The 14,114-nt window shown below is 47.0% G+C and overlaps 1 protein-coding gene across 7 annotated transcripts in view; it reads left to right on the top strand.

Moving 5' to 3' along the window:
* The window catches only part of Ralgps1 (Ral GEF with PH domain and SH3 binding motif 1), a 237,828-nt gene that overhangs the window by 68,437 nt on the left and 155,277 nt on the right, over nt 1-14,114 (top strand). For all 7 annotated transcript variants that reach the window (XR_005976336.1, XM_041674128.1, XM_041674127.1 and 4 more), the window contains one exon: nt 8,806-8,889. Coding sequence is in view for 6 of the 7 variants with exons in the window: in XM_041674128.1 (XP_041530062.1) it covers nt 8,806-8,889 (84 nt within the window). In the remaining variant the exon portion in view is untranslated. The remainder of the gene's footprint in view (nt 1-8,805; nt 8,890-14,114) is intronic.

The raw sequence follows: 14,114 nt of genomic DNA, 5'->3' as shown, positions 1-14,114 counted from the left end.
TCATTGTTCTGGTTTCTCTGTTTCTGCTGGCTTGTTCTTATGTCTGTTCTTTCCCTTCTGTGTGGCCAGGGCAGGATACTAACTGAACTATAGCCACCCTGCATGAAGACGTTGCATTGATGGACTTGCAGGGTATAGAACCCCAAATGCCAGTATGTGTTGAGATTTATTCTGGGGTATTACAGGGGAACCTAAACTTCTCCATCCTGTTTTCCCCTGATGGCTATTCTGTCTGAGCTCCTATCCCCTGGCTGACTCTCATTCTCTTCTTGTTGCCCATGGTAATGTAACCAAGAGCCTCTCTGAGCCCAGCCTCCCACATCCCAACCCCAGGCAGCAGGCTCCTGACTCCCAGCATCTCCTGACATAGCCTGCCCATGGGCTCTGCTTCCAGGTAAAAACCAAACTGATTTCCAGAGCTATTGTGAAGTCACTCATTGAAGGGTGGAGCCCTTCCACCTCCATCCTTTTGACCAGCTTGAGTTTATCTTTTCCTCCTGGGCTGTATCAGGCATTGCAGGAGCAATGTGCCTCTCACATGTGTTGCCTGGATTCAATGTAGCAGTATCTGTCGGTGGTTTGGGGCTTTGGGGGTTTAACATGAGGACAGGTGATGGGCAGAAACCCAATTTCAGTCACAGACTAAGACTATTGCCCTTTCACCCTTGACTACACCGGTCTCACTGAGTATGACAGAAGGAAGAGTCTCACTTGTGTGGACAGTGACACATACAAAACCATTCCTGTTGTATTCAGAGCCATTAGCATCTACTAGAGCCAGGGAGAGGATGTGTTCTTTCAGTAGATAGGGCTCTTTGGAAGGGCCCTGGTGAGTACCAGTTCCACTTCCTACTAACTGTAACCTTAGGTTAAGTGGCAGTCTCCCTGAGCCTTGTCTATCATAAAGAGATGATACTAGACCCATGTCACCATATGGATTCAGTTGGTAACTTGCAGATATACCTGCCAGAGACCTTGGGCCGTTTGGCATGCAGTAAACCCTGCTGTTTGTCCTGAATCTCTGCTCCTAGAAAAGCTCATGACTACAGTCCCTTTTATCTCTGCCTTTGCAGCCAGGGGCCACATGCCCCTTTCTGACTTGGTAGATCCCTGAGTCAGCTTTGATGCCCACTGAGACCCTTAGGAGCCCTTGCCTAGGCACTCTATAGTAAGTTATATCCTGTCACCCAGCTGTCTTCTTGACTGGCACCTTGTCATGAGTAGGTTTTATTGGAAAAGGGTGAACATGTGTTTGTCTTTCTGTAATATCAGAATTTATTGAGCAACAAGAAAATCACAGTTGACATTGATTTCATTGTCTTCAGTTCACTAAAAACTTCTGAAGCACTTGGCAGACTTGGCCGCTGGCACATACAAGATCTTTTATTCCAGTCTTAATTATTAACTCTCAGGTCACATAATTGTCTTCAGAATGAGACAGAGAGAGACACAGAGTAAGAGAGAGAGAGAGAGACAGGTTAGTACCACACAAGCATCAGAGAGGCCTTACTAAGGGAAGAAGTAGGAGCCGCTGCAGATGCAGGGGGTCACTGCAGTGGTTAGGAAAGAGATGCCATAACCTAGTCTGAGAGTTGGAGGTGCAGGGCTGGGTATGCACTAAGTGAGCCGCCCCAGGCAGGGGTGTCATGTCAAGTGGAAGGCCTGGGGACAGAGTTGGGCGTTCACTGCCTGTTGATCATGTGATGCAGGCACCTGATAGTCTGGTGATGGTGATGGGGGTGTTGCTGTGACCATGGGAGGACAGGTTTATTCTGGGTTACAGTTCAGAAGAATGTCATCCATTATGGTGGGAAGTCATGGTAGTGGGAGTAGCCTGGTCATTGTCATCCGCCAACCAGGAAACTGGGCCGTAGCACTCATCTGACTTTCTCCCTTTTCCCTTCTGTTTAGTCTGGGACTTCAGCCCACGGGATGGTGTCCCACCCACATTCATTGTGGGCTTTCTTTTCAGTTAAACCTCCAGAAACACCTACAGACATTCCCTAGAGGTGTGTTGTCTAGGAGAGTCTAAGCCAGTTAAGTTCCAGTAAAGATGAACCTGCATCCGGTGTTAGGTGTCTCTTTTATATAACCCAGGACAGGGTATCGCACCATTTCTTGATCTGGTATGTTTGATAACTTCACAGGCCTGACTCTTTTTTTTTTATGGTTTTGATATGTCCATATACTCTTGACTTAATTTGATTAATTGGCAGGTGGTAGTATTTTAGGTGAATAATGTTATACCCATGGTTGGTGCTGGGCAGACCGTGGTTTGTTGTGCAAACCATTTGTGAGGCCATACTGCTTTGACATTTGAACTTAGACTGGAGAAAACCTCTGTTTTATAAAATAGTCATTAGAGCACAGCATAGCTGTAAAGCGACTGTCCTGTACAGTAGTAGTGACGCCTGATTGCCACACATCTGCTGGAGCCTCTGGAGGCCAGCAGCCCTGCGCTGGCTTAGGTAAGAATGGAGACTTAACTACCCTGCCTGACTGCTGCCTGAACAGATCAGCTCTCTGCTTGTTTCTCTTTAGAGATCGTTGGCCAGAGCAGTGGTGAAGGCTGTGTGAGGATGATGACACACTCGAAGATGGAGAACAGTTACGAGGTGCAGAGGGATGACACCTAGCACAGTTGCTGGCATGTAGTGCGTGCCTAGGAAATCTTGCAGCCCATGCTAGCTGACCTGGGTCCTCCTTTTAGGCTTTGGCAGGCCTGGAATCCCGTAGACTCTAGGCTCTTGACCTAGGGTCTTAGCCCCGTTTCTCCCTGTCCACTGCTCCTTTCCTTGGGATTGTTGTTTCGCTAATTTAGGCAACAGGTTGAAAGTGCCAGCCTTTGTTCTAAGCACATACAAATGTGGGCTCCTCTAGCCTTTATGGCTGAGAACTAGTCTAGGTGGTGGGTGCTGTTCTCAGGTGAGGTCAGGCTTGCTCAGTGAACTGTGGCCATGGATTCAGGGCCATTTTCAGGTGAGTAAAGACAGGCATGGAGAGTCAGTGACTTGTCCTGGACCACAGAGTGAAGGGTTACCAGGTCCACTTAACCATTGTCTCCTATCCATTCTATTCCCTGGCCTTTCTGTGATGCATATACCTTCAGTACTCACCTAGGAGACTAAAGCCAACTCTCTGCCAGGCACCAGTGGAAGGGTCTCCTGGAGAGTTAATGTTCCTGCTTCTACCCCGGGACCCTTCATTTGTGTGTAACTTTCTAAGATGACTTCCTGTGGGTGGCAAGGCCTGTATGTCCCTCAAGGACTTGCTGGCTCCTCTGTTGCTTGTCTGTCTCCTATACTCACCCTTACACTCCAGCAGAGGCCAGCTCTGATGTATTCCCTTTCTCAGGGAGACTCCACCCCAGTCTAGGCTGGCCTTGCTCCCACTGCTCAGTGACCTCCTCTTGTGGTGCCTTTGTCTGCCAGCTCCTCTGAAGAATCTCCGTGAGTAAACCTAGCCATTTTCCCCTTTGTTTCTATTGCTTTTATTTTTCTTCTGCCAGAAGGTGGGGTGGGAGGAGGCAGGAGAAAGCTTGTAGTGGTGCATAGAGGTGGAACGGTACCGGTGGCTGGTGCCAGCCTCATGGTAGCTCTTCCTTGAGGTGCTGTGTTTTCCTTGTGGACATACTGAGTGAATTTGACTTGGAGAAGGTTGCAGTTGGAATTAAGCCCGCCTGTTGGTACTAGCTTCCTGTGATCTGGAGGCTGAGATGCCATGGAGGTCAGTCTTCCCCAGAGCTCTTCTTACAGATTTTCTCATGCTCCATGCACAAGTCAGGGTTAGGCCTTTATTAGAGCATGCCATGGTATCTGACATCCAGAGCCCTAAGCTCAGAGCGGTGGGCTCACCTCAATATGGGACTCAGAGCAGGTGGGCTCACCTGACTGTGGGACTCAGAGATGCTATATCAGATGAGTAAGACCATGTTGACACTGTCGCTTAAGAATGCACACAGGCGAGGCTGTTAAAAGAAAGTTGATTTTGTGCTAATTAGAGGTCTTTCCATAGACAGTGCTAGTAATGAACACTTGCCTTTGACTGGCAGAGTGTCTAAATGAATCCTGTGTTACTGAGATTTTTATTTATGGCAGCTATGTAGACACACCCTTTTGGGTCTGGGCCTACAGAAACTGAGGTACCCTGTGGGAGCCAAGGAATATGTGGCCAACAAGGAACTTGGACTCTTGGTTGAGCTTAGGACAGGAACATGGGTGCCACAGGAACATGGCATGCGTGTATCTACTACACCAAGCAGCAGTATATAGGAGGCAAGCGTGGACAGTTCCAGGTAGGGTTTGGAGCCTGCATAAGAAATGAGTACTGGAAAATCCTGGAGGACAAGGCCAGTCAGGTAGAGAGATTCAGAGCACAGTGTAGGGCCATGGCATCCCAGTCAGGAGTTGACATTGCTGGAGGAAAGAGCAGTGGCAGGAGAGCAGGCATGCAGGAGGGGAAGGGATGATAGTTGATGATACTCTGCTGTGGAGGAGAAGGAAGGGGGCTGAAAGAGATGGGGGGTGTGGCCAGGCATCTGATTAATATTGAGTGAGGCTTAATGTGCACTCACATGCAGCAGGAAGGGAAACAAGAGTGGAGGAGGTTGAAGATTGGAGAGACCACTGGGAAAGCTAAATGGTGGATGGGGCCAGGTCCTTGACCTCTGAGAGGGAGACCAAGGAGGCCAGGAGAACTGCAGGTGGCACAAGTTTCCTCCTCACAGTTTCTCTTTTCTGGTGGACTCAGGGAATGTGCACGAGGGAGAGCAAAACCCAGAAGACTGCTCTTAGTCTCCTCCCGCACCCTCTTGACCTCAGCCCAGAGTCAGAGCCGGACAGCCAAACAGTCTGTAGATCTAGGGCATTGGAAGGGCCATGTTCAACCTTGGCACATCCAGGATTTAGAGCTGCCAGACCTTCCCAGCCTCGACCCAAACCCTTTTTCAAACCCTTAGAGCCAGCCTTGTCTCCTCTGGTCAGTGTTAACCTTAGAGCCAGCCTTGTCTCCTCTGGTCAGTGTTAACCTTAGAGCCAGCCTTGTCTTCTCTGGTCAGTGTTAACCTTAGAGCCAGCCTTGTCTCCTCTGGTCAGTGTTAACCTTAGAGCCAGCCTTGTCTCCTCTGGTCAGTGTTAACCTTAGAGCCAGCCTTGTCTTCTCTGGTGAATGTTAAGTTGATCACAATCATCTTGGTTCTATAGCGAGAATCTTTTTAGACCTTAGTGACTGGAAGAGTGTTGTTCTGTTCCTTCACATTTTTCCTGCATTTACACAGATGAAATCTCTTGTAATCCTACAGGGCCAAACATGGAAGGGGAAGAGTGCCAAGGAGTTGGCCCAGAGAGTGTCGTAGTGTAGATAGAGCCATCTGATTCCACCTGACATCTTGATAATCTTTCTGTGCGGAGGGTGGAGGTTCCAGTGCCAAGGAGCTCAGACCTTATTCCGTCAAAAGGTACTCCAGTGCCTGCTGTGGGCCAGCAGAGTCACTCCTCAGGGATGGAACCAGTGTGTAGGACCTTGGTTACAGGGTGGAGGGCTGGGATTCAGAGTGAGGCCTCTCTACTTGAGGCTCTTTGCTCAAACCAGGCAGTCAAAGCACCTCTCAGACAGTGTTTCGCACTGCTGAGGTTTTCATTTGAAAGGTGCCCAGTCTTCTAGTGTATAGGGCTCCCTAGAGAATTGTCAATCCTCCAAAATAAAACAACCCAGCAGTGTTCAAATGTAGGTCTCAGAGACATTGAAAGTGAATAAATTCAGGGCAGCAGTGTGAAGTGCCTGCCCTGACTATTGACTGCATGACTTTGGTGAAAAGAGATCTAGAAACCATTTCAAGACAGTAGTGGGAGGAGAGAAGGAAGGGGGCACTTGGTGTTGGAGCTGATGCTGAGCACAGCTCCTGCTACACTCCCTCCAGTGTGTACCCCCACTACTGGGGGAAGACATCTGTCAAGTGCCCACATGGTCTAGGCATCCCATGTCCTATGTCCTATAAGAATAGAAGTTCTACAAAGACAGATACCATACCATTGGGGTGTGGACAGCCAGGACTGGGGTTGGTTTTAACTGTGGATCCGCGCCACTTATCTTCCAGGTGTCTTCCCAGGTAGTCATGGTGCAAAATAAGAACATGTAGTCTGAACTAAACGTATACATATACATGCATATACACATACATCCTTCCCGAGCACACACATTCACACACTTCCTGCTACAGCTGTTTATTTTTGTATGCAGGGAAAATTATGGAGGGAAACACCATCAGTCAGAGACTGGACACTAAGCAGCCTAATCCCTGAATGTTGTTTAAATGCACTGGTTTTATATTTTATTATAACCCAGTTTATCAGCATTGACATTGGGGATCCTAGGAGAGAGAGGCCTTTGTCTTGACAAACTCTAACAGGGCAGTAATATAATATATGCTTAATGGTGTGTGTGTGCACAGTGGGGGAGTAAATTCCATTGAGGCGGGTGAACTGTGTGCTGGAAATGAATCCAGGTACACATTTCACACAAAGTGCAGACAGCAAACAGGTGAGCTCTACAGCACTGAGATTGACTCAGGTGTGAGTCTGAGAACTGGAGTCACAGCATTCATTCAGGAGAACGAACACAGCACCACTTGTTAAATGAGGTGTGGTAGTGATTTTTATGAGAAACACTGTAAGAAGGGCCTGTGTGTTTGCTGCCTGCCTGCATGGGTGCTACCTGTTCATCTACTCCAGTTGCATCTGTCAGGTGCTAGTGTTTGCTAGTTTATATCACTGCCTTCAGACTTGGATCTAAAATTGTGAAGCTGAAATAGACTTGACCAGGTCCTAGCTCACTGTCCTCATGGGGGTGATAGTAGCTGCTCATAGATGTGAGGCAGCCAGAAAGAGGTGTGTCTCAGTTCCTGGTTGATCTTCAAGTGTCCCCATATCCGGGCAGTTCATCTTTCAGCCAAGCAGGCCACAGTTTGGTTACATCCGGCTTCCCAAGTGTGCCTGGCTGGGACTCATCACTGGGTCCTGAGATGCCCTGATGAATGCTTGCTGCAGACATAACTGTCCGGCCAGCAAGTTTTTCCTTTGTCTGTTTCCACTTTCCCAACCTCCGACTTCTTGATACATGTTTGTTCCAGCTGGTTGACAGCCTATTCTCACTGAAAATCCTTAAAATGTTCCAGGTGTGTACTTTAAAAAAAGTTGCTAATGAGGAAGAGTCCTGGTAGGAATCAGAAGGTCTTAGAAGTGTAGGTTGAGAATGTCGTCCCTCCCTTTCTTCTCTGTCAGGGCACCCAACAGCACAGGCTGGAGATGCTGGCCTTGCCTTGGCCTTAATAGTCTCCAAGTTGTCCCTGATGGTTCCTAGTTTTTGGCCCCTTATTTAAAGAGTTGAAATAAAGGTTGACTCAGATTACAAAAGTGGCAAGGAAACTTTATTGGATCAAAATAATATTCACTACAGGAAGAAACATTCTGTCAAGAGTGAGAGTGGCCTTGCGAATAGGGGACTCAAGATCTCTGATTATTATTTGGAGCTTCCTTTTATGGGGTTCAAGAGAAGGAGTTTGGTTGCTAAGGGCTGTATCATGGGTTGTTCTCTGTTTTGATTGGCAGGTTTACATTATGTAAACTTTCATTTACTGTACATGTCTTTTCCCATAATGCATCTGATTTTAGTCATATGCCTACTTAATTATGTACAGGCATGGCATGGTAAATACGGGATAGTCCCCAAAAGTTCACTTAGAGGACACAGTTTGCCTTATTGTTCAGGTACTTAAACTAGTTCAGGCTGGATTGGGCCAGCAGCCTCATACCTGGATATAAATGAAGTATGATTTAATACAATTTGTTTGTCTAATGGTTGTTAAATGGCAAGAGAAATTTATGCTGTTGTTCAAGGAAGGGAGCGCTTGCAGCTCAGCGAAGGTGGGCACTCTAGCTCTCTAGCAGGTTGCTAGGTAGATTATTCAAGAGGGATGTGTATGGTACATGCAGGTGTGAAGTCTTGGGCTGTCAGGCACAATATTAAAAGACGGGCGTGTGCACAGCCCATACCAAGTGGAGTCCTGGGTTGCTGAACTCTAACCTGTGCTTGCCTGCCTCTACATGATCACACACAATTGCTCCTGTTGTCCACACAGGAGCTAGCCTTGGTGACAGCTAAAACTTAGCCACTTTGATTCATCAAATCACACTGCTAAACCTGCTGGGAAAGTGGATATATGCTCCCACACTAGTGATAATTTTCTCTTCGGTCTCTTTGGGGGTACAAGAGATGGAAGGGGTCAGCTTCAGGAAGGAATCCCAGGAAATCCCAGAAGTGTCTCTGGTTGTTGAGGGTTTGGCCAAGGACTTTTCCTGGTTACAAGAATGGAGGATATCATGTGAACAACAAAATGTAAGATTCTTCAGCTAGTTTTAATTTTCAGCTAGCCTAAAGCCCTGGAGCCATGTCCAGGACAGGGTGGGTCCTACGGGATTAAACACTTACACCCCTCCACAGACAGTCTGCACTATAAGAAGGCTTCTTCTCTTTGTCCCTGAGATGCTGACAGAATGACAGTAGTAAATATTTTGGCAAAGAAATCTTGGGAAATTGGAGTTATAGGGGAGAGTATTCCATGTCTCTGCTGTTCCCCCGAGTCTGCCTGTGTGTATCCTCACCTCAGACCCAGCCTTCCTCCTCCATCTGCTGAGTTTAGGTACAGCCAAGCTTCAGCCCTGCCCACCTCTGTGCTCACCTTACAGCCAGATGCCTGTGTATTTTGCATCCTTACTGAATTCCTGTTGACACCCACTCTGTGCTTCCCAGGAATTGGCCAGCTGCGGATGGAGTAAGAAGGAGAAACACAGTCTTGCCCCTAATGTTGTGGCCTTTACCCGGAGGTTCAACCAGGTAAGCAACGTCCCTGCAGTGTTCTGTCCTCATGGCAGTTCACTGTACCTGTAGCCCTCAAGGTTTAGTCCAAGCTTCTTGGCCCTGGGTCCCAGAGCTCTTTCCTGACCACCCACTGCCATCCATTTATCCATTCAGTCTGGTTCACAAAGTGAGTAATAACATTCCTTTCCTGTGCTGATGCCACCGTACAGAAGCTCAGGTTCTGGGAGGTCAGGGGCGGGGAATCTAGCCTCTGCTTTCCCTTCTTGCCTCATTTCTCTGCCTCCTTTCTTCTCCAGGCTCCAGCATCATGGCCTGCCCTCTCTGCCATATCTATGTCCCAGTAGGCCCCTGGTTCCCATGGCCTGTGTTCTTGGTCCAAGACTCTTTTTTTCTGCTTAACTCTAAGTCAGATCTTAGCCTGAGCATCACTTCTGCAGGGAGCAACCAGCCTGTCTGAGGTCTTCCCATCACATATCCCCTCATTTCTCCATGTGGTCCTCAACTCAACTGTTTTTGTTTTGTGTGTCCTGTCCTATTCATCATGTCCCTACTACCTTGTCAGTGTTAGGTTTGTGTGTAAAGGGCCCTCGGTGAACATGTGAAGCAGTGAGTGGATGGTCAGGAGATGCTTCTGGAGTTGCTCCTCCTCGTGTCCTGACCCACCTGACCCCACACTCTCTATGCTGACTTGGTCCAGCTAGCACTCTGGAATGTGAAGATGTGTCACTGTGATTGGTTTAATAAAGAGCTAAATGCCCAATAACTAGGCAAGATAGTATTGGTAGGGCTTTTGGGCAGAGAGAGAACTCTGGGAAGAAGAAAGGTGGAGTTGCCAGCCAGACACGGAGAGGAAACAGGAGGTACAAGATGGAAGAGAGGTGACCTCATGTGGCAGAACATAGATTAATATAAGTGGATTAATTTAAGTTGTAAGAGCTAGTTGGGAAAAAGCCTAAGTAAGCTAAGGCCAGGCTTTCATGATTAATAATAAGTCTCCAGGTCATTATTTGTGGGCTAGCAATCCAAAGATAGTCCAACAAGAAAGCTTGCTATATCCAGGTATGAAGAGCTACCTACCGCCTGCAGTGGAAGATATGGGCTCCTAGGAGCAAATGAGAAACTCAGAGGCAAATGGACCAGTTGAAGGGAACAGTGCTTCTGATTTCTCCACCAGAACCTCCAGAGCATGTACTTTGATAGTAAGCTCCCACAGGTTCCTTTTGCAAAACCAACCTCCATAGTGGATTCTTCTCAATGAGCACAGTGACCTAAAGGCTGCATTATTGTTTGGCTGACCCTCTGGGTGCTTGGGCCCACATTTCCTTGAGGTCTCGGTTTCAGCTGGGCCTTACCTTTCAGAAATGCCTGGCCCTGTACATCACTGTTGCTCAGCCTCTGCAGCCATCTGCAGCCTCTGCATCTGTCCATGGACGGCAGGAGCCTCAGGCAGGCACTGACTTGTAGTCTGAAGATCAAAGCTGGGGCTGGCATTGTTTGTTTGTTTGATGAGGTGTGATAGGCTTCACAGTTTGTTTAAATAGAGAAGTGATTTCTTTCTGTATTGAAAATCTTTTCCTTTCAAACTGAGCTTAATATTAAAAAAAAGGAAAAGAAGTCCAGTGTAGTGGTGCCACCTTTAATCCCAGCACTCAGGAGGCAGAGGCTGGTGGATCTCTGAGTTTGAGGCCAGCCTGGTCTACAGACTGAATTCCAGGACAGACAGGACTACACAGAGAAACCCTGTCTCAAAAACAAAACAAAAAAGGAAGAAGAAAAGAAAAAGCCAGATGTGTGCACAATGTCAGAGGACTCATAGTTTCCTTAACAAAACTCTGACTGGGAGCCAACCCCACCTCTAGGCAGCCATGGACCTCACAGAGGGTGGGTCCTTGGGGACACTGTGATCTGTTTTACACAGGGGTGCCAGGTCAGTTTGGCAAAGTCAGTATAACTGTGTGGCAAACAATTATATTGTGTCCACCCAGACCAAGTGGTACAGTGATCCAGAAGCTAAGCCATGTTTTCTCAAGCAGAACGCTCCAGGAAATGCAGGTCATGGAGAACCAGAGCTTCTGGACACAGCCTGGAAGCTTTGGCTTGAAAACTGGCCAGAGGCCAGCCTTGGCCCACTGCTGGGACTGCTGTCTTTGGGATGAGCTCACTGGTCCACTTATGGGTGGACTTAAACCATGTGACGATGAGACTCCTTATCAGACTCCAGATAAGAGCTAGCAGCCCACTGACCTCTCTGAGCCTCAGTTTCCTCATCCGCACCCAAGAATAGCAACAGCACCCACCTTACAGAGCTGTTGTAAGGGTAACAGGAAGTTTGGCAGTAGTAGGCTGCAGATATTTCAGAGGGGTTCTAGGAAAAAAAATCTGAAGATCAGAAGGCTAGAAGGATGTTGCTGGAGGATTTGGGACCTAGTACAAGTTTCCTGCTCAGTTCAATTGCTCCTCCATGGGATCTGAGTGCCTCAGAGTTTACTCACAGAGTAGCAGGATGGTAGAGCTCATCCAGGCTCACCCAAGGTCTGTTATGTCTCTACCCCGAGGAGTTTATCCTGGCCTTCCGTGTTACTAGGAGGACCTGACAATATCACAGCTGAACCTGCTTCTAGAAAGTACACGTACATGAATTGCATTTGATTTGGGGGTTTGGTGCTGCCTTGAAGTGTGTGCAGGGAAGCCAAGTTTGAGCCTTAGCCACTGCTTGTTAGCTATAGGATATTGGACTGGCTTCTGGCCTCTGCACTCATCTGACTCATGGATCATCTCAAGTGGGTTTTGAAGATGAAATGAGAAGCTGTAGTCAGCCCAGAGGAAATGATTCATTAGCTTCAGAAAGTCTGTGCTGTGGCTAAACGCACTGCTTAGAAGGAAGGTAAAGCAGAAGCGAGGGACTGAAGCTTAAGAGAATGTCAGGCCAGCAGTGTGCTCAAGGGGGACTCGGAAAAATGAGACCAAGAACTGAGGACTACTGATGTTTGTGTGGGCAGAGGACGAGGTTCACACATGAGACTGGGTGAAGAAATCTAAGAGCAGGAAGAACATTCCAGAAGGGCAGAGTCTGGAAGTGCACTTCAAGAGTGAGGTAATGCAGAGCTCAGGCTGCCGGAACAGAGCTGGTAATGGGTCCATAGGTCTTAGCCACAGGCAAGCAGCAAGGCACAGCATCTATGGAGAGAGCAGGTGTAGGTGATGCTGTCAGAGCATCTCTAAAGATGGAGGGAGGGGGGAGGAGGGAGTGGCAAGTCCAGGAAGGCGGTTGTGCTTTTTTTCTGAAAAGTGGGCAGATCCTTGAGGATGCTCCTGCCAAACAAGTGCTAGCTATACAGCCCAAATCAGTTACAGCAATGATAGTCTCTATGTATAAAAACTTATTTAGTTTCATGACCAAATGGTCTTTTCAACATTTCAAAAATTTAGGGTAAATATTCTATTAACAGGCAGAATAAGAAAAAAAATATAAAATCCAACATTTATACATGATTTTAAAAAATAATCAAATTAGAAAGGGGCACTTCTTTGACTTTCTAGAGAATTCCACAGCAACCGTAAGCCTGGATGATCCTGATGGTAAGACGATGTGCTCTCATGCTGTTCCTGTGAATACTACACAGACATCCAGGAACAGTAAAAGACATTCGGCCGAGAGAGAAAGAAATCGAGGTAACTTTATTCATAGACATGACTGTCTATAGAAAATTACCAAGAAGCCATTTTTACAAACTCATGGCACTGATGCACAAGCAAGGGACACAAGGTCGTTCACTGCACAGAAAGGGTTGCTTTAGTTGTACTAGCAATGAAGAATTGGGATCTGAAGGTTGAGAGCACTGTTTGTAATAATGTCAGAATACAAACAAGATTTAGGTGTTTATTTTTACGAACTATGGTTTATATGTTGAAACCTATAAAGCCCTGAATTGAGTAATCAGAGTAGATGTTAGGAACAGGGAGAGGCTTCGTCTTCATGGATGAAAAGACGTGGTGTCATTACGACGTCAGTTCTCCACTTGACATTTAGGTTCAGTGCTGTGTGTGAGATCCAACAGATGCATTCCAAAGGTTGTGTAGACTGACCAGAGGCCTGCAATACCCAGTGCAATGCTGGAATAGAGAAAGCGCTGCAGAGTCACTGCTGACAGAAGAGCATGGAAACCTAGGCCAGTGGGATGGAATGTGTGCCGAGAGTGTGCTGGGGCAGCTGAAGAGTGCACTTTCTGCGTGTTTGTGTGCATGCGCATGTGTGCAGGTGAATTTAGATACAGACTTTAAGCCTTTCATAAAAATTAACTCAAAATAGGTCAGATACTCAGATGTAAACTTTTAGGAGAAGACATAGGCCGGGAATCTCTATGCCCTTGGATTTGATGGTGAGCTGTTAGAGACCAAAAGACAACCTGTGAAAGAAAAAAATTAGTGAATTTATTAAGACTAAGATACTTCCATTATGCAAAAGGCGCATTTAAGAGAATAAAGATAGATACAGACAGTGCAAAGCACTTGTCTGAAACAGTCCACTCTGAAGACTCCTCAGCAGTTCAGATGCGTCACCTTGAGTAGATACTCAGTGTCCATCACCCGGGGCACGGAACAAGAACAGCTCCCTATGCATCTGAATCAGAGCAGAGCCGCTGAGGACCTGGGGCAGTACAACTCATTCAGTGTTGGGGATGCAGGATGGCACAAATGTGGTTCAGCAGTTACCTCATGCACTGACCTAGAGGCTCAAAACCTACACACACACACACACACACTAGAACAGCAGTGTTCATGTTAATAGTTGTCTGAAATGAAGGAGCTGAGATGTCTTCAGCAGGGCATGGACAAACACACTGGATAGTATTTACACAAAAGTGGAAGGAGCTATGAAGTCACATAGATAGACATGGGCCTTTTCAATGTGTATTTCAAGGTGAAAGCCAGTGTAGAAGTTTATCTTTTCTTTCTTTTCCTTCCACGACATTCTGGAAAAAATAAAATTACAGAGATGAAGTCAGCAGTTGTCAGGGGATTGAGAAGGAGGGAGGCCTGAGTGGGTGGAGCACAGGGAGTTTCTGTTGACAAATTTTTTTTTGGTACCATAATTGAACTCAAGCTTTTTCCTCGCTTTAACAGTGAACCACATCTTTAGCTGAGATTTGTATGTTTAAGAGGGTAAGACAGTTCTGTATAGGGTAATGGTGGCTCCATGACAGTATCTTAGTGAAAACTCACAGAACGTTATAGCACCA

The sequence above is a fragment of the Microtus oregoni genome, unplaced genomic scaffold, assembly GCF_018167655.1.
Source record: "Microtus oregoni isolate MIOR12 unplaced genomic scaffold, Mior012 000025F_ref0000491, whole genome shotgun sequence".
Classification (NCBI taxonomy): Eukaryota; Metazoa; Chordata; class Mammalia; order Rodentia; family Cricetidae; genus Microtus; species Microtus oregoni.
The sequence above is the reverse complement of the archived record's forward strand: the minus strand, read 5'-3'. Positions and strand labels throughout refer to the sequence as shown.